This window comes from Trichoderma evansii (assembly GCF_050947405.1).
Source record: "Trichoderma evansii strain SZMC 28006 chromosome Unknown GGI43scaffold_12, whole genome shotgun sequence".
NCBI lineage: Eukaryota > Fungi > Ascomycota > Sordariomycetes > Hypocreales > Hypocreaceae > Trichoderma > Trichoderma evansii.
The window spans coordinates 1-18680 of record NW_028145194.1 but is presented as its reverse complement, the minus strand read 5'-3'; the positions used below and the strand labels follow the sequence as shown (position 1 = coordinate 18680).

General features: G+C 46.5%; 7 protein-coding genes across 7 annotated transcripts; 2 read left to right on the top strand and 5 right to left on the bottom strand.

The window, feature by feature from the left end:
- Nucleotides 1-105: 105 nt before the first annotated feature.
- On the bottom strand, nt 106-3368 carry GGI43DRAFT_65057 (aconitate hydratase ACO1). The gene is made up of 4 exons (XM_083210121.1): nt 2964-3368; nt 2223-2865; nt 709-2141; nt 106-635 (listed from the first exon to the last, which is right to left on the bottom strand). Exons 1-4 carry the CDS (start codon nt 3075-3077, stop codon nt 462-464), a joined length of 2364 nt encoding a protein of 787 aa, XP_083059680.1. The 5' UTR covers nt 3078-3368; the 3' UTR covers nt 106-461.
- A 1100-nt stretch (nt 3369-4468) lies between these two features.
- Nucleotides 4469-6937, bottom strand: GGI43DRAFT_384406 (DNA-dependent ATPase RAD54; the record flags this gene model as incomplete). Its single annotated transcript, XM_083203516.1, has 2 exons — nt 4469-6866; nt 6927-6937. 2 exons carry the CDS (start codon nt 6935-6937, stop codon nt 4469-4471), a joined length of 2409 nt encoding a protein of 802 aa, XP_083059679.1.
- Nucleotides 6938-7569: 632 nt separating this feature from the next.
- GGI43DRAFT_64886 (mitochondrial carrier domain-containing protein) lies at nt 7570-8812 on the bottom strand. The gene has a single exon (XM_083210118.1). It carries the CDS (start codon nt 8570-8572, stop codon nt 7664-7666), a length of 909 nt encoding a protein of 302 aa, XP_083059678.1. The 5' UTR covers nt 8573-8812; the 3' UTR covers nt 7570-7663.
- An 8-nt stretch (nt 8813-8820) lies between these two features.
- Nucleotides 8821-9997, bottom strand: GGI43DRAFT_406797 (beta-lactamase-like protein). The gene has a single exon (XM_083206164.1). The coding sequence runs from the start codon at nt 9724-9726 to the stop codon at nt 8878-8880; it is 849 nt and encodes a 282-aa protein (XP_083059677.1). The 5' UTR covers nt 9727-9997; the 3' UTR covers nt 8821-8877.
- A 113-nt stretch (nt 9998-10110) lies between these two features.
- On the top strand, nt 10111-12143 carry GGI43DRAFT_65001 (proteasome regulatory particle lid subunit RPN9). Its single transcript, XM_083210119.1, has 3 exons — nt 10111-10761; nt 10824-11059; nt 11131-12143. The coding sequence occupies exons 1-3, from the start codon at nt 10494-10496 to the stop codon at nt 11773-11775; spliced, it is 1149 nt and encodes a 382-aa protein (XP_083059676.1). The 5' UTR covers nt 10111-10493; the 3' UTR covers nt 11776-12143.
- Nucleotides 12144-12510: 367 nt separating this feature from the next.
- Nucleotides 12511-16283, bottom strand: GGI43DRAFT_423280 (GPI-anchor transamidase subunit GAA1; the record flags this gene model as incomplete). Its single annotated transcript, XM_083208222.1, has 6 exons — nt 12511-13415; nt 13480-13686; nt 14630-14771; nt 14828-15833; nt 15895-15995; nt 16053-16283. 6 exons carry the CDS (start codon nt 16281-16283, stop codon nt 12511-12513), a joined length of 2592 nt encoding a protein of 863 aa, XP_083059675.1.
- Nucleotides 16284-16691: 408 nt separating this feature from the next.
- On the top strand, nt 16692-18540 carry GGI43DRAFT_406791 (glycosyltransferase family 31 protein). Its single transcript, XM_083206163.1, has 3 exons — nt 16692-17465; nt 17520-17985; nt 18081-18540. Exons 1-3 carry the CDS (start codon nt 16804-16806, stop codon nt 18459-18461), a joined length of 1509 nt encoding a protein of 502 aa, XP_083059674.1. The 5' UTR covers nt 16692-16803; the 3' UTR covers nt 18462-18540.
- Nucleotides 18541-18680: the final 140 nt, after the last annotated feature.

Sequence of the window (18680 nt, the reverse complement as noted above, 5' to 3'; positions counted from 1 at the left end):
TTTAGAGGGTACTGCTGTACTGCTAGTTTGAACTCCGCAGATACGTTACGGAATTAGGTAAGGTGCATCTTTAAGCGCCTGCTGCATCAACGAAATTTAGGCACATACTATTAATTCTTCGTAGTGCATACGCGTCATGGTCCATTTATATTGCATCCCGAGTATTGTTGCGCAACCTACTCCGTCAAGGCTGTATAAATATAGATATAGTGGTTTAATGCATATAAATAGCGTCTTGGATTTAACTTTTTTTTTTGATTATTCCTTGTTATATATACTAGATGTGGTCACCAAAAGTTACATACACAGTAGACTTAAAAGCATACAATGACTCCCCACGCATCTGAGCTTGGTAGACTCTTTCAACGGCTTCTTTCTCGTTTCTTGGCTTGTCATGAGATCATGGACCTTTATAACAGTGCCATGTTCATAATTTTTTTTTCTTCAAAGCTTTTCGCTTTCTAGTTCTTGGTCATCTTGGCCATGGTGTTCAGGGCGCTTCCGTTCTTGAACCACTCGATCTGAGCCTCGTTGAAAGTCTGCTGCAGCTTGACTTCGAAAGGCTTGCCGTCCTTGGGGTGGACAGTCATGGTGAGAGGCTTGCCAACGGCGAGCTCAGTGCAGGGAATATCAACCTAGATAGCGTATTAGTACTCGTGGTTTGATTTACGGGAAAATATCACAGTAAAAGAAGGATCAGAAGCTTACCTTGTCATCAGGCTTAATCTTGTCATAATCAGCGGGGTCAGCGAAGGTCAGGGGAAGCATGCCCTGCTTCTTCAAGTTGGTCTCGTGGATACGAGCGAAGCTTCGGGTGATGATGGCCAGGCCACCCAGGTGACGAGGCTCCAGAGCGGCATGCTCACGAGAGCTACCCTCGCCGTAGTTCCAGTCACCAACGACAACCCACTTAATACCCTTCTTCTTGTAGTCACGGGCAACTGCAGGAACAGCATCCCACTCGCCGGTGGTGAAGTTCTTGATCTTGTTAGCCTCATCGTTGGCCTCGTTGATAGCACCAATCAACATGTTGTTGGAGATGTTATCAAGGTGACCACGGTACTTCAGCCAGGGACCAGCCATAGAGATGTGGTCAGTGGTGGTCTTGCCCTTGGCCTTAATCAGGATAGGCACGTCCTTGGCATCCTTGCCATCCCAGGGCTGGAAGGGCTCCAGGACCTGGAGACGATCGGAGGTGGGGCTGACCTGCACGCTGACGGTACCACGCTCCTTTGGCGGGGCCTGGTAGGTGTCACGGCCGGCATCATAGCCCTTGGCGGGGAGACCGTCTCCAGTGGGAGGCTTGAGCATGAACTCCTTGCCATCCTTGCCGACAAGCTTATCGGTAAGGGGGTTGAAGTGCAGAGAGCCCGCAATGGTGAGAGCAACAACCAAGTCGGGGGAAGTGACGAAAGAGTGAGTGGCAGGGTTGCCGTCGTTACGTCCGGTAAAGTTTCGGTTGTATGAAGAGATGATTGAGTTGGCCTCGCCCTTCTTCACATCCCGACGATCCCACTGACCAATGCAAGGACCGCAAGCATTGGCAAGAACAATGCCGCCGAATTCCTCAAAGGTCTGGAGCTGACCGTCACGCTCAATGGTGGCGCGGATCTGCTCGGAGCCAGGGGTAACAGTGAAAACAGACTTGGCCTTCAAGCCATGGTCGAGAGCGTCACGAGCGATGGAGGCGGCGCGGGACATGTCTTCGTAGGATGAGTTGGTGCAAGAGCCAATCAGACCAACCTTGAGCTCCTCAGGCCAGTTGTTGTCCTTGACAGCCTGGCTGAACTTGGAGATGGGAGTGGCCAAGTCGGGAGTGAATGGGCCGTTGATGTGAGGCTCAAGCTCAGACAGGTTGATCTCGATGAGCTGATCGTACTCGGCACCCTCATCCTCGCGAAGCTCCTTAGCATAGGTTCGGGCGAAGTCTCCGATATCCTTACGCTTGGTAGCGGCAAGGTAGTCGTACATGCGATCGTTGAAGGGGAACAGAGAGGTAGTGGCACCAATCTCGGCACCCATGTTGCAGATCGTACCCATGCCAGTGGCTGAGATACCCTGAACACCGGGACCGTGGTACTCAACAATAGAGCCAGTACCACCCTTGACAGTCAAGATATCAGCGACCTTAAGAATGATGTCTGTAAGTTATCGTGTTAGCAAATAAGGCCACTGAATTCAGTAAAAAAAAATTGTGCAAAGGTCTTGTGGTTATTACTCACCCTTTGGCGAAGTCCATCCAGACAGCTCGCCAGTCAGCTTAACACCGAGGACCTTGGGGGCCTTCAGCTCCCAAGGCAGGTTGGCCATGACGTCAACAGCGTCAGCACCACCAACACCGATAGCAGCCATACCAAGACCACCACCGTTGGGAGTGTGCGAATCAGTACCAATGAGAAGACCACCGGGGAAAGCATAGTTCTCAAGCAGAATCTGGTGGATGATACCAGAGCCAGGTCGCCAGAAACCAATGTTGTACTTGGCACAAGCAGAAGACAAGAAATCGTAAACCTCCTTGTTGATGCCAATGGCTCGCTCAAGATCCTTGGCACCACCAACTTGGGCTTCAATCAGATGGTCGCAGTGGACAGTGGTAGGGTTGGCAACGGCATCCATGCCAGCGGACATGAACTGTAAGATAGCCATCTGGGCAGTAGCATCCTGGCAAGCAACGCGATCAGGGCGCAGCTTGAGGTAAGACTTGCCTCTCTCAATGTCTTGACCGTGAGGGTCGTCCAAGTGAGAGTACAGAATCTTCTCGGCATAGGTCAAAGGTCGGTTGAGGCGGGCACGGACGATGGAGAGGTTTTCGGACATCTTCTTGTAGTTGATGAAGTTGTTCTCCTCCCAGTTGTTCTGGCGGACCTGTGAGTGAGAGGCATGTTAGCACGGCGAGTCCCAAGCTACTACATCCAGAGAGATGCTCAGAGATGCTCTCCGGAGGGTATAGGGAGTCCAATGACCTTTCTATCGAGGGCAGAATCAGATACAGTAGCCAGACGGCGAACGCTGCTGGCCGCGCCACCGGCGGCGCGGCTCCGAGCAATACTGCCCAGAACCTGTCTGGAAGCAAGCATGATGCAGACTCGGCCAATTGAGGAGTCTATAGACTGCAGTCAATCAGAAAAGCGTTGATGCTGGCGAGCAGCAGAAATCTGTCGTCAAAACCAGAAAATGCCTTGGAGGGGGGAATGTTATAAAGACACCAGAGTGGAGAGTGGAATTTGCCTGGGTGGGGAGAGGTGTTTTTCGGCTCGTGCTGGGACCAGTCGCTGTCCTCAGAGAGGAAAAAGATGGAACCCTCAGCCGGGATAGCAGGGCAATGACAGAATGTGCGTCTTAGAGCTGGCATGGCCCTACCCTCACTGACCACTCACAGGCCGTGTAAAAACAATCCCTTGGCCCGCGTTGTCGCTTGTGCCGAGCTAACCTCCCCTCCTCCAGCCGAGCTTGGCTTGCGCCGGGGGGGGTAGGTAATTTTTTTTTTCTGTTCTGCCCGTGCGGACTATTACCCCATACATGAGCTGGTGTTACAGTATTGGCTTTAGCATGTAGCAGGGCGAATCTTGCTGATCCCTAATATTCCAAGCCCACTTGGCACCTGCTGAAGTAGGTATGTAGACACCCTTAAGGTTGTAAAATCCGCGTAGACAAGTGCTACAGCTTACTTGGACAATTCTCTGCGTGTCTCTCACATATGCACCACACAAAGGCTGCGTGTTTTAATGAGCCATTGATCTTGCAGCGCTAACTTGTAAGCGTGTAAGTGCATGCCACCATAACTGCCGGGCGTGTCGCCGTGATGCCCAAGAGCTACTCCGAAACCACGGCCCTAGAGTTCTAGACATGTGACGTCGCAGGTGTAAGCTTCCTGCATTGCATACCAATAGTTACGTCAACTAGCTGGATAAATCGGCGATTTCTCAGTGGCTGCACACAAGCATAGTCAGGCAAGGCTCAAGTAACGATTGCTGCATAGCGAATCTATCTCAGCTTCGCGGACCAAAAAAATCTGTATTACATGGCGAAAAGACACAGCCTTGCGGCTGGGGCCTCGGCACGAGACAGCGGAAGCATCGGTCGCCGCTGTCTGAGCTCGTTTTTGCGAAGTTCTCGGTAATAGTTCTCGGAGCCCGAAATGGCGTTAAAGACGGAGCTCGGCCCCTAGCACCATTACCGGAGAAGCTTTAGCAGTACGAGGAGGTCCTGGCTCCGCACCTACCTTAATTTAATTTCCAGCGAGTTGCGAAATACGGAGAAGCAATACCCGTATTGCCCCGGCTAGCACTCCGTAATCTACTACAGGAAGCTATGTACAATGGCTGCAAAGTGCTAGCCTAGGTACTCCGTACATAGACGAAGAATCGCGATAGTTGCGGGGCGCCAACCACCATAATAGTATATACATATATACGTATATACATACTCTCGTAAAATTGAATGGCTACAAAATCTAGCTAAAGCTGGTCTAATGCGATATATACTGGAACACGGCTGACACTTCACTACCCGCATACTCCTGTCTGAGCAACAGATCCTGTATAGGCTGCAGCTGAGAGTTGACAAAGTGATTCCAGGTGCTCGTATCACCATACAACATAGCAGGGGCCTTGATAAATTGTTTGCCATCGGGCTTGCACCTTTTACACTTGAATGTATCGTGAGTGTCGCTGGTCGTATCAGGCCGATATTGAAAGAGCTCTCGAAGACTGTCGAGAGAGAAGTGGCGCTCCACGTCCTCAGCAGAGTCAACCACGCATGAAGATAAACTTTGTTTATGAGATTGCCGTTGAAAGATCTTCTCTTCAATGGTACCCGTGGCAATGAAGCGGTAAACGAAGCAATCTTTCTTCTGGCCATCTCGCCAAACTCGCGCCAGAGCTTGCTGGTCAGCTGCTGGATTCCAGTCTGGATCAAAGAGGACAAGACGGTTTGCCCCAATGAGATTGATGCCACAGCCACCTGCCTTACTGCTCAACAAAAAGATGAACTCATCTCCGTTTGGATCATTGAAACGATCAACCAATCTTTGTCGTTTATTCACATTCATTGTTCCGTCAAGCCGTAGACATCCATACTGGCGTTCTCTGCAGAGACGTTCAAAGAGATCCAGTGTCGACGTGTAATTGCTGATAAGCACAATCTTGTCGTTTGTGTCTTCTCGAATCTTTGCCAACATTCGATCGAGAACCTGCATCTTCCCCGAATACCAGGGCTTGATGTCCCGATCCCTCCCCCGAGCTTCTCTGGGGACATAGTCTTCTGGGAAGCATTTCTCCGAGCCGGGTAAGTCATCTGCAAGGTTTAGGAGATCGGGGTGGTTGCAGAGTTTCTTGAGAATGTTGATAGCTTTGAGAGGCTGGCTGCCCTTGCCACGAAGAAGGGCTTGAATATCCGGACTCGTGATAAAATAATTATATAGGTCGAGTTGAAATGGAGCTAGGTTGCAAAAAACTACATGCTCGTATTTAACCGGAAGATACTTGGAAAGGATGTCGTTTGTTCGTCGAATCAGGAATTTGTTAACAACGCCAAGTAATTCAGATGTGCACTCATCTCCACGCTGGCGTTCTTGTTCTGACGCATCAGCATCTCGCCCACGTAAAATGGGTATTTCGAATCGTTTTCGAAACTCCAATCGCGACCCGAGAAGGTCTGGGTTGGCAAAACTGGTCAGGGCAAAATATTCCGTAAGGTCGTTTTGAATAGGCGTGCCAGTTAGAATAACCCGTCTAGATACGTTAAGGTCATTCAAAGCACTAAATGTGTTGCTGTCTGCGTTTTTCAAACGGTGTCCCTCGTCGCAAAACAAGAGGCCAATTTTGGTATGCTTGAGCTCTTCAACATTAAGCCGCAGAGTCTCATATGAGACAATAATAACTGGTCGTGTGACGGATCGGCCAGAGGCAATTGCCCACTGACGAAGCTGACGTTTCAACTCTTCCTTTGGCGCCTTCCCATCAATGGCAAATGGATTGATAGCATTAGGACCAAGCCATTTTGTCAACTCATTTGCCCAGTTTTTTACCAAACTTGCTGGGCACACAACGATGGCTTTCTGGATGGTGGATTTTCCTGCACTGGGAGCTTGCTTTAACAACGTCCACATGAGAGTAATGCACTGGAGTGTTTTCCCCAGTCCCATCTCGTCAGCCATAATACATCCCTGAGCTTTCTCATCGACAAGCCCTGTGACACATTTGTACATGAACTTGACTCCCTCGATTTGATGCGGGCGAAGACATTTAGCGATCTTGGGGTCAATTACGACCGGGACTTTGGGGTGATCTTTTTCCACCTGTTTCTTAATTCCGAGAATCTCAGCAAGACTTTTATGCACAATCGGGGCGTCAAGCTTCGATGGTTCCACCTCTTTTTGTACCACGTTTTCTTGGATTATATCGGGCTTCGCATCAACTGTCGGATCGTAAAGAACAATCGCGAATTCGCCGGATGGATCATGCAGTGGCCTGGGAACAAATACGGCTCCACGTCGGAGCCCAAGAGTCGGCGGAGGCCTTGTTGAACCATATTCGCCCTGGGCTTTATCTTTCAGAGGAATAGAGAAAGCTTTCCGAAAGACGACATTTTTATCTTTCGCTTGAAAGACTGGAAATTTTGGTAGCGAAGGAGTTTGGGGGCCATTGCCGTCATATGAGGTATCAATGCTTGTTCCTTCATTTTCATCGGCTCCTCTATAATCTACCTTTCTCTTTTTTCGGAGAGGCCGGTCTGATGCGGATACCGCATTAGCTGGTGCAGGGCATTTGAATGGCTTACGAAGCGTATCAAGATTCTGAGATTTTGAAGCCTGATTGTTCGACCTGCCGTAGTTTTTGTCCTTCAGCGTTGAGTGGGATTGTGCACTGGAAAAAGTAAATACAGATTCATATTTGGCTTACCAAACTTGACTTAGAATCACTTACATGGTTTTCATGATGAATTGGGACAATATTCACACACTTGCTGGCTAAAAGAACGACTGCATTTATGATTGTCGGCGCAACATACACAAAATGAATGGGGCAACGCGTTTCTTCGTGAGAGGCCGCACCCAACGCGCGAAACCAAGGCGCGTTCTCACGTGATTAGAAAAATACAAAACACTCAGGCACAACAAGGTACCTTGCAGGATACCAATGAGCGAGACTGTAAATAGTTTCACCTGTTAGCAGTTTCAATTTTTATGGAAAGGTTACATACTCCGCGTATATTGGTAAAATACTAAAATCTGTTTGGTCCATGCCCCTCGTGCCGGTATTTTGCGTTCAATGCCCTTGGAATGCCTTGGGGATTACATGTAAACTGGATTACAAAGCACCTTTTTTCCTTATTCTTCCTTCTCAAGTACACCATAGGCACTCATTGTGGACAGATGCTAAATCGCGACGATTACAGCTACTACTAAGGTACTGGATTAATTGGTATGTACATGCGGAGCATAATATATATAGGTATATATACAGACGGGTATAAAAATATGCTTATAAGTATAAAATGCAACACCCTAGGAGAAGAAGACGAGGTTTGGAAGCGATATACATGAAGGGAGCTTAAATGTTGAAGGGTAGATAGGTACATGTAGCCAATACATCGAAACTTAGAAGCTGTATGCAGGCGAATATGCGCTTGTCAAAATGCAAAAAATAGCCCCAAGAGGACATCAAGCCTCTGACAATAATCTTGCATGTCTATTGCTCGTATTCAATTCACTCATGATCCATTCATATGCAGCCCACTGAATGGCATTGACAAGAAATGCCCTGACACTGCAGACAGTTAGACCGCGGAAAAAGGGACGAATCCCGCCTTCTCTATAAGTGTCTTTAGCGATCTGCCACGCGCCGTATGGCTTCTTACTCGCTATGCCACGGTATGCAAGAACCGATATAGCGGTGCTTGTTGTAGGCTGGTAAGAATGCTGCTGTATTTGAAGCCGTGACTTGATGACGTCGAGAGGGAAAACGCTGGCCCAGGTGGCAATCCCTGCAATGCCACCACACAACAACACCTTCGACGTTTCTCGCCGCCCAGAAGCGGTGTCACCATCGCGTTCCGGAGCCGTAGGCCAATAGCGATGAGCCAATTCATATGTCCAAAAATAAAAGCCATAGCCGATGCTATCCCGCAGCGCAGTGACGACCCCGCCATGGTAGAGGCCCTTTACACCGTCCGTACGCATTATCTGCTTGAATATCGTCCAGCTTGATGTGGCAGGAGTCGACATCTGCGCCCGGCATTTGATTAACTCTGTCGGAGCACTGACAATCCATACGGCAAGGCCACCCAAGGCTCCCGCGGTCCAAGTAACCCATCCGGCATCTTGTGTCGAGGCCGCTTCTTTGAGTATTGCCTCCGACCGATTGTATGAAACGAAGAGCAGCGCATTCAGAGCCCCATAGCCAAAAATTGGCGCGGCAGTGCCTTTCATAAAGGCCACCGAGCTCTGGCTATATAGCCTCCCGGTAGCATGCCTTCTTGTTTGCTGACGCACTTTCTCAATGTCAAGAGGATTGCCTACTACAATCCCAACTACGCCGCTGAGATAGCCGGCCCAGAAATCGGCCGACATGGCGAGAATCACAAGCCAAGTCAGATGCTACCAGCGCAATAGAGGGTATAATCTCTGTGGAATACGGCTGCATATTAATTAGCAGAATAGTAGGAAACAATCCATGCAAACCTACCGAGTACCTAGGGCTTGCACTACTTTTTACTAAATCCTCGCTCTCACGTGTATAGCTTAATCCAGCCAGCCGAGGTTTCGCTTCATCGATATTAGCTGCACCTTTATCTTGAAGACAGAGTTTTGATTCAAAGCTAAAATGCTGAAAAGATAAAAGTCATTGTATTCATATCATCATGTCTAACTTGTAATCAAATCAAACTCTTAGTGTCTTGCAACTGCCATCCGTCTTTGGTCTGCTTGATTTTTCCCTCCTGCTCCAGTTTGGCCAGCATCTGTAAAACCCCTCCACAGGCTGCTTCGTGCAAATCCTCACGCACGTCTTTGTATACCGTCTTAACTATAGCCATTGCCGTCCAAGTTTCACTGCTACTGGAAGCATTACCTGCCATCATTGCTCGCAAAACTTCCTCCTCCCGTTGACGGCGATGTTCTATATATTCGTTGATTTTCTCCAAGCCATTCTCAACCACAGGTCCATGGCCTGGATAGACCCGCCCAGAAAAGAGCGTCTTCATCCTACCCAGGCTCCGAAGATACGTTGCTAAATCCTCAAACACGGCGGTGCCCTGCCCAAGCACATTATCGCCCGCAAAAATTGCATCCTCTTCAGTAAGCGTGAGCGCCATGTGGTCTTTTGTGTGGCCTGGAGTATGATAAGCCGTCAAGGTTGCACCCTCAGTTGTGAAACTATCGCCATCTTGAATAGCCAACTGCTCAGCTTCCGGGCTGTTCTTGTAGATCTTTACTTCTGGGAAGGCATTAAGAAGATCTGCAATACCTCCGGTATGATCACGGTGCCAATGTGTTATTACCGCCGCCTTCACTGTCGCATTCTCTTGGGAGAGCGTTTCTTTGAGCGACTGTATCCAACTTGGGCGGCCCTCTCCTGTATCAATCAAAATACGAAAATGTCCAGTGCCAAGCAAGTAAGTATTGGTGCCTTGTAGCGTGAATTTGCCTGGGTTACCGCCCAAGATCCTGATGCAGCGCGGGCTTAGACGCTGTACCATGGGAAGGGCTATAAGTGTAACAGACATGATGAGTTTAATTGCTGTCTCTATTTTTTTCTTGCAGTGCCGAAGAGAGATGTTATTGGTAGTGTCTTAAAACATAGTAATAGCACCCTAGGTATCAGTTTAATTCCCTTGGGTGTAGCTCAGAGTCTTATTCGGTTGAAGTTGTGCTACAGCAGAAGTGTTACGTGATCCGGGCCGAGGTTTAGGACTGGCCTGTCCCATTGTATTCCGTCCTAGGACAAGGGAGGGTAAATAATTATGTCGATGGGTAAACTTAACCACTAAGCCATCATCATCAATACATCAATCATAACAACTGGCACTCCAGTTATTAAACAGGAAACTCCCTCTAATCATGAAATTATTAGCTATCTCGCGTTAAAGTACATGTAGTATATGTACTCTGTATCATGGGGGGTTTATCGCGCTAATCATGGGCTCCTAGACGTACTCCGTCATAGCCAGATCTCTACGGAGTAACAAGGCTACAGATACTGGCGCTAGGCAGCTGGCCGCCACGTTATTCGCCAGGCGGCCCATTGAGTAAGGCTGCATTGCATATGCGCTATCGCTACCAGCTTCCAACCTTCAACCACCTCTCGCAACTCCAGATCCATAAAGTTGCATTTCTCAGCACCTCTCTTGGAACGTCAAACTATAACTATACCATATTGCAGATTTTCCTCGTTTTCCACTCACTCCGCGGGGGCTGATAATAATTCAAACACTGCACACCCCACCCTTGTTACGGGCCGTGGACCATCGACAGTCGTACTGTCTCTTCAAATATGAACGCCGACAGCATCTCGGATTTTCTTGCGGAGCAACGAGACGCAGCTCCAGAGGAGCTCCAGCCGCTCATTCTCACCTTCGAAGACTTCTGGGAACGCAAGCTATGGCACCAGCTCACAGACGCCCTCGTGGAATTCTTCAACGACGATGGCAGTGCACCTCAACGCCTAGCTTTCTATAATGTTTTCATCCTGAAGTTTGCTGATAAGATCAACAAACTGAAACTGGTGATGCTGGCGCTCAAAGCTGCGACACAATGCAAAGGTTCGTCTCTGGCTCTCTCTGGACCCTGCATTGCCATTAGGCTGCTGACAATCCCAAAATAGACGATCGCGATCGCTTAGCATTCCTGCAGTCAGTAGTAAAGAAGGTGGACACAGAAGATTCTCAAGATGCGCTTGTGTTTGCTTCCGTTGCAGTTGCTAGGGTGAAGCTAAGTCTCAATGAGCTAGAGGACGCAAAACATGATCTCGACGCTTCAGAGAAAATCCTGGATTCCTTCGACTCTGTGGAGGCTGTCGTTCATGCCGCCTTCTACGATGCCAGTGCCAATTACTACAAGGTAAGCAAGCTTGCTTGCCGAAGTCAAAATAGCCAATGTGAGTTACAGTCACTAACATCGCTTTCTTTTAGCTTAAAATGGATTTCGCAAACTATTACCGGACCGCCCTACTTTACCTTGCCTGCATCGATCTATCCACCCTCTCTGACGAAGAACGACATCAAAGAGCTTACTTCCTAAGCGTGGCTGCCCTAGTATCCACGAGCATTTATAATTTTGGCGAGCTGCTATTGCATCCCATTCTAGATACTCTGGGCCGGAGCGAGAACGACGCTTGGTTGCGTGATCTTCTTTTTGCCTACAACCGAGGAGATCTTGCTGCCTATGATGTTCTTTCAGACAACATTGCGTCGAACAAGCTCTTAAACGAAAATTCGGATAGCCTTCGACAGAAGATTTACCTGGCGGCTTTGACGGAAGCCGTCTTTCGCAGACCACCCCATGACCGGACTATGTCCTTTGCAACAATTTCTCAGGAGACCAAGGTACAGCCGCAGGAAATTGAGCATCTGGTGATGAAGGCCTTGAGCCTGGGTCTCCTTCGCGGAACGATAGACCAAGTAGGTCAGATTGCGCACATTACCTGGGTGCAGCCGAAGGTGCTTGATATGAAGCAGATCGAGAGTATGCGCCATCGATTACTTGAGTGGGACTCAAATGTCAATCAACTAGGAAACTGGATCGAAGCCGCTGGCCATGATGTCTGGGCCGCTTAAGTGTCGCCAAATCAAGAGCATAAAGAAGAGTCAATGAGGTTCGTAGCTGCTATCGGAGAAGCTATATAGTATACCACGAATACACACTAAAAATTACTTGGACTCTTGATAAACTCGCTACGCTTTCATTATTATTATTATTGATACATCTAATCGCAATTTTTGAAACCAGAGAGGTTCATCCCAAATTGTAATATAAGAATCTAGCATAGATTCCCTAGAGCTTCTCGTGAAATCATAGCCTGTATGATTCCTTTATGTCTTAGAAATAGGACTAAGCGTATTCGTCATACCAATTAGCCAAGCTGGCCACCACATGCACCAGATGACGATTGGTGTATACATCCCCCACACGTTCCAACCTAAACTCGCTGCTCTCAGGACTTCGGTCAGAGTAACGCCGCTAGTCCACGCTGTTGATAAAATTACAATAGGGGGCGAGGTTAATATCAATAATACTGCAAAAAAGCCTCTGGTAGCTACGTTATTGGTTGGCCGAATGAAGGTGAGAGGGCTTGCTAAAAGCCCGACAAGGAAAGCGAGAGAGAAGTTGAGTGTGCTGAGAGTTGCAAGAGATACACCTAGAATTAACAGCGAGAAAGATTTTGTGAGCTGAAAGTATTGCGAAGTTGGCTTTTGAAGTGAGGCAGCAGCGAAAGAGAAGATGGCTGGAAGGACGGTAGATGTGACGGAAAATATCAAAAATGCCAATTGCAGGGTCTAGGTATCATAAGATTAGCTCAACGTTCGGTTTTCAAGCGTTGCCAAGGAGATGGCTGCACCAAAACTCACATTTATGCCAAGATGATTGAACACGAATAAAGGAATTGCAGAGATGGAATGACATATCGCCACAAAAGTAAGAGGCGAGAGAAGGTTCCGTTCTATTGTAAGCGGAGACCAGGAGGCTGGCGCGGCATCCCCTTTTTGTTCCAAACCGTCACTTTTTTGCTTGCCCGAATCTACACCTTTCACCGTAGGTTGTCCGCTTTTTACCCAGAGGAAGATGGCCATGATGGTAAAATTGGCAGCCAGCAGCATGGCGCTGGGAAGATATGTGCCAATGCTGACAAACCGATTCTTTTGCATGAGAAGATAGAAAAAGAAACTCTGATGCAAATGCTCCAAAAGATTGTTTAGGCTTCGGAAGGATCCCTCAACAACTCTACCCATCGCCATCTCATCGTGCCATCCTTCGCCGGTAGGCTGTAAAGTTATGGCGTCCACATGGTAGGGAATGAAGCTGCTGTGAGGACCAGTGGGATATCCAAGACCCTGGTACAGCATACCGCGGAGCATTGTTTGAAGTCGATCCTGATAGCTATCGGTATGGCCAGTCATCTGCTGCATAGTGGTTTCAATACCCATCTGACCTCCCGCAATGTTGACAATCGAATTGATGAGATCGAGATTGGGCAGTTGTCCATTCGTGCCATCGTAAATAATGTGAAGTTCGTGATAGCGCTGCTCATGGGGATAATCGATCGCGATAGCTCCCTGTAGTGCACCGGATTTGAGCGGCAGCGGCGCAATATGTTTAGAATCATGAGCGTCATGATATGCGTCAACCCAGGCTTGCGTTCCTGTAGCGCTATCTGGAGGTAAAAGAAGGATAATATCCTTCGACCATAAAGACCAACCTGTCATTTGTCAGCTTCTTATAAAGTCTCTTCGCATTAAGCTCTGGTTCTGGTAACGACTGACGTTTAAAATAGCGAGCTAACGTGAGCACAAGCGCAATACCATTACGGTTAAGTTGTTCATCTATGCTCTTCCATGCAGCCACCAACACAATAGCCTCTGTCGCGTCCCCACGAGGGGCTTGCAAAATGCCATACACATTCTCCCCAGAATAGATTTCTCCGGCTGAGTGATAGGTGTAGTTCTGTCGGCCAACCTTGACGCCAAAGCCTGTTAGGATGGATTCTAGTTTGTCGTTGACTCTGATGTCCGTGTTAGCCCTGTGTAAGCGTCCAATACTCAGGGATGTCGCTCGGAAACTAACTCATAATTGTTTTTGTCGGCGAGCAAGTCTACCTCGTGCCTAAAGGCCCTGAATATATGTTGCTCGCTACCTCCAAAATAGGTGTGCACTTGCCCAGGCAAGAGAGCATTCTCCGATATGTAGGTTCGCCTCGAATAGTCGTCCAGAGGCAGAAGGAGGAGCCAAACAACACCAATGGCAATACAGAAAGCAGATACGTATGGAGGAATTCTTAGCAGTCGAGGGTCGCGACGCAATGACAGCGCTGTAGCTTCAGGCAGCATGAAAGTTAGCGCATCAGTTATACCGTAGAGTTAGGAGAACATACAAAGCAGTCGCGGCATATCAGCTGCTAATCATGAAAGAGGCATAAATATTCCAATGGCAGCTCAATCCAAACTGGACGGGCGACAACGAGCTGTAAATTCTCGAGGAAACTGGTTTTATATGTGGCTGATAGCTTGAATTTAGGTCTAAGTCTTAGGTGTCTCTACAGAGTCCTGCCTGGCAGAATGCGCTGAAGACATACCTTGGGTGGGCCAACGGTTAGGCTGATTATATAACCACCAAAAAAGGAATCTATCAATCTTGGTAGCTGAAATGCGTTAAGAATAGCTATTCTATTACACAAACACTCACACACACACATACACGCAAAGCAAGATGTACATATATTAACTATATTAATAGAGAGTTATTAAAAATTATTAGCTTTGCCATAAAAAAAACACCGATTTCTAAACAAAGTCTTTCATATTCTAGAATTAAAGCATGTAGGTGTATGTAAAGAGAGCCTGGAGATCATATATTAAATAGCCTTATTGGACTTTTTTGTCATTATCTTCGTAATGGCGTGTCGGATTGTAATACCTGCTTTTTCGATATCCTTCTTAGAAAGCGCAGAGGTAACGCAAATTTTGAGGGCTGGCTGGAGTGTCCAGTCGTTTGCTGCTATGGCATTCGCATATGGCCTTGTCTTCAGTCTTGTGATCATGACACCATTTGCCAATGACTAGCGATTGTTAGCTGCTATTTCTCTAATGTTCTTAGGAATGAGGGATGATATACCTCTTCAACGCACTCGATCAAGATTTTTTCTTGGTCATCTGCAGTCAATCTCCTTGCATTGACAACTTCGGGCTTAATTACCAAAAGCAAGATAGGATTGTCCACTGAGCTGGTGCAAACGACCCAATCGCTACGTGGGTCAAGTTGCGCTCTCAAAGCCCGGATGCTCTCTCTGCACTGAACAAGAATGTCAGGATTCGACTGTAGCAGCTTCAGTGATTCGCTTGTAGTCATAGCCAACATGGCTGGCAGGGCTGCAGAGAAAGTATAAGCAGAGGAGGTAATTCGTTGATGCTCAATCACATCTTTAGATCCTGCGCAAAATCCGCCTCCGGCGCACAAGGGACCTGCGAGCGACCCAATGATCATGTCCACCTGTTGTGGATCTACATTTTGTGCCTCAGTAAGGCCACGTCCGGTTCGTCCCAACACTCCAAAAGACCATGTTTCGTCAAGAATGATTCGGATCTTATACTTTTCCTTCAGCTCTACCAACCGAGGTAGATCAGTGACATCACCAGTTATCTCGAAAAAGCCCTCTGTGACGACAAATCGGCGAGTTAATTTACCAGACTTCGCTTGTTCATTTGCAACTGCCTTGAGTACCCTCTCGAGGTCGTTCAAATCGCCATGTTTAAACCATCTGACGTTGCTTCTTGAAATCTCTAGACCTTTACGAATGGAGTAATTGACAGCAGCATCGGCAATGATAACGTCGCGACGCTTGCAAAAGGTGGGAATGACACTTGTTGCAGTCGAGAATGTTTGTGCGTAGAGAATGCAGCCTTCCGTGCCAAGGTATGAGGCAATATCCGACTCTGCCTTTTCATGAACGTCCTGCGTGCCGTAGAATTGAGGAGGACCACAAGGGCCAACACCATATGTGCGCAAAGTTTGAATTGCCTTTTCCTTGATCTGTTCGTTGGAATTGAAGTTATAGAAGTTATACGAAGCCAAGTTGAAGGCCGTCCGTCCATTGGATAGTTTAACTTTCGGGCCAGTCGGCCTGAGACGCAAATTCATATGTCAGTAAATTGTAACGCAGGGTACAACAAGGCATGACGCACCCGACGATAACCGGAAGTCTTTCATTCTCAATCTCCTCTACAGTCGTTCGATCGGCCACAATTGGCTCCGGAGTCCAGTCGTCAATTAACTCTTCAATCTCCTAAAACCACGAGTAGTCAGCGAAAAAGCATCGTCGGTAGAATGTGGATGAGCGTACGCCTTCCTGCAGCTTGACAAAATTTTGCTTGTGAGTCGAGTATGAGGGCGACATAAGATAGCGGATAAAGAACAGCACAAGGACCAATTCAATAGCGGATCGAACGGGGTCATTTTGGTAGCTGGATTGGATATATCGTACGATCATAGCAGAGCCGGGAAGCTTTTGAAAATTCGAAGATGTTACACGAGCAATCTCGCCTAAGCGAGCCTGCAACATATCGAAGTCCATCGTGGGCTATCCGCAAGTCGCGGGTGGGTGTTGTGAAGGTTGACTTGGACGGATAGTTGGGGGGCCTAATGGGCTTTTGATGTAAGTTCAAGATACCAAGGAAGGTTAGGTAGTAATCACGTAAGCTACTTGTAGCTGTTGGGGTGTAGTAGGTACCTTAGCTACAACGAAGTCCTAGCCATGTTGAGAATAGTGGATTTTTGTGGCTTTACTTGGGGGGGAAAAAAGGCACGTATTCCTACTATACCGCATCATGCTCAAACTATTAATATCATATAGTACTCCATGCACTTGGACATAAAGAAATCTTATTTTATATAATCCTTAGTATTTTTATTTAAATGGTAATATAATTACAGTAAAAAGAATATATATTAATACAAAATGAAAAATTAAAATTATAATAATTATTAATCAAAATTATAATTTATTACTATTAAACTATATTTATTATCGTAGCCTCTCTCTTAGCCTACTTCTATAACTTTAATTTCTTCTCCCCGATTTAAACAGGCCTATAATGGCCCTTTTTAGAGCGCCTTCGCGGCCACTCTTTACACCACATGTATTGCATAGCCGACAACTACAAAATGTCATTTTGATTGCTTCTTTCCTAATATTATTATTGTTTTTCATATACCGCCAAAAGCAGCCTGAATCTGCCGGATTCCTACCATATCAAACCTACCCTCAGACGGACGATTTCGCACATACTACGGTGACCGATTTTTTTCCCAAATCCATATCCGCGAATATCAATTCAACAGAGGACATTTGCGGCTCCTTTCCGAAACATGTTTTGTCACGAATACAGCCAGTGCTCAAAACTGGTCATGGAGATAACAAAGAGAGATTGGACGCGCAGATGGATAGCACTAGTGCCTGCTTTACACCAGATGAGCTGATCATCTTCTCGGACCTTGACGAGGATATTCGAAACCATCGTGCTATTGACATTCTTGCCGATCTACCAAGCTCTCATTATAATGCTACCGCCTTCAAGATGTGGGGGGAGTACTTGTCCCAGAAAGAATTGCAAAGAAACGGTATTTTAGACACTGAGGCACAAACGGAGAAAATAAATGGGTGGGCACTCGACAAGTTCAAATTCTTACCGATGATGGAACGAGCTTGGGCCATGAAGCCTAATAGAGACTTCTATGTCTTTTACGAAACAGATACGTAAGTGCGCTCGTTTATATATTTTGCCTATCATAGCATTAATATCTATCCTAGCTATATCTTTTGGGATAACCTATTCCGTTTCCTTCAAATGTACAATCCAGACGCAAACGTTTACATTGGCTCACCATCTCCCGGTCGCCGCGATCCGAAACGAAGGGACCAGGGGACTTTATTTGCTAACGGAGGCCCTGGATATGTAATTAGTCGGGGCGCTATGAAAACACTATTGCAGCGCAGCACTGGTCAATTTGGAGAGTACACAGATGAGTCGCTCTCGGCGAAATTCAGTTATCTAAATCACGATGATGAGTGCTGTGGTGACAGCGTCCTAGGATGGGTAATGTGGGAGCTGGGCATTCCTATGCATGGCCACTTCCCGATGTTCAGTCCTTATGCCCTTCATGAGATTCCTTTCAATGACCAGCATTGGTGCCAGCCACTGATAACGCTACACAAGACATCTCCAAAGGATATGGTTGGTTTGTTCAATTGGGAGTTTAATCAACGGAAATCCGATGTAAGTCATATTCTTTGAAAGCGCGCTATCAGGAGTTCTTCATGCGTAGCGCAGGCAAGAAAATACGAGTTGTTGTAGAGCTAATAGGCATATAGCGACCATTGTTATATTCGGATATATGGCAATTCCATAAACCAGGCACAACCTCAGTACGTGAGGACTGGGACAGTGGCCGTTTTAACGCATATGATCCACCTAGTACAAATGTCGATTCTTCTGAACAATGTAGCCAAGTTTGTGATAAAGACGATAATTGTTTCCAATGGAAATGGGCGGGAGCAGATGATAAAAAGTGTACCCTCCTAGGATCAATACAATATGGAAAAGAAAGACAGGTAGAAAAGGAATTAAAAGATAAGAAGACAGGGGTTAGTAATAGAGCAGGGTGGAATGAAGACCGTATAAGAAAATGGAAAGAAAGCCGAGAGTGCAATAAGATTACTTGGGTAGGAGCAAGTGTAGATAGAAAAGTATAATTTAAATATATATTATATTTATTTTATATATTTATTTTATATATTTATTTTATATATTTATTTTATATATTTATTTTATTATTTATTTTATTATTTATTTTTTTTTAAATATAAAAAAATACATTAATTATTATTATTATTATTATTATTATTATTATTATTATTATTATTATTATTATTATTATTATTATTATTATTATTATTATTATTATTATTATT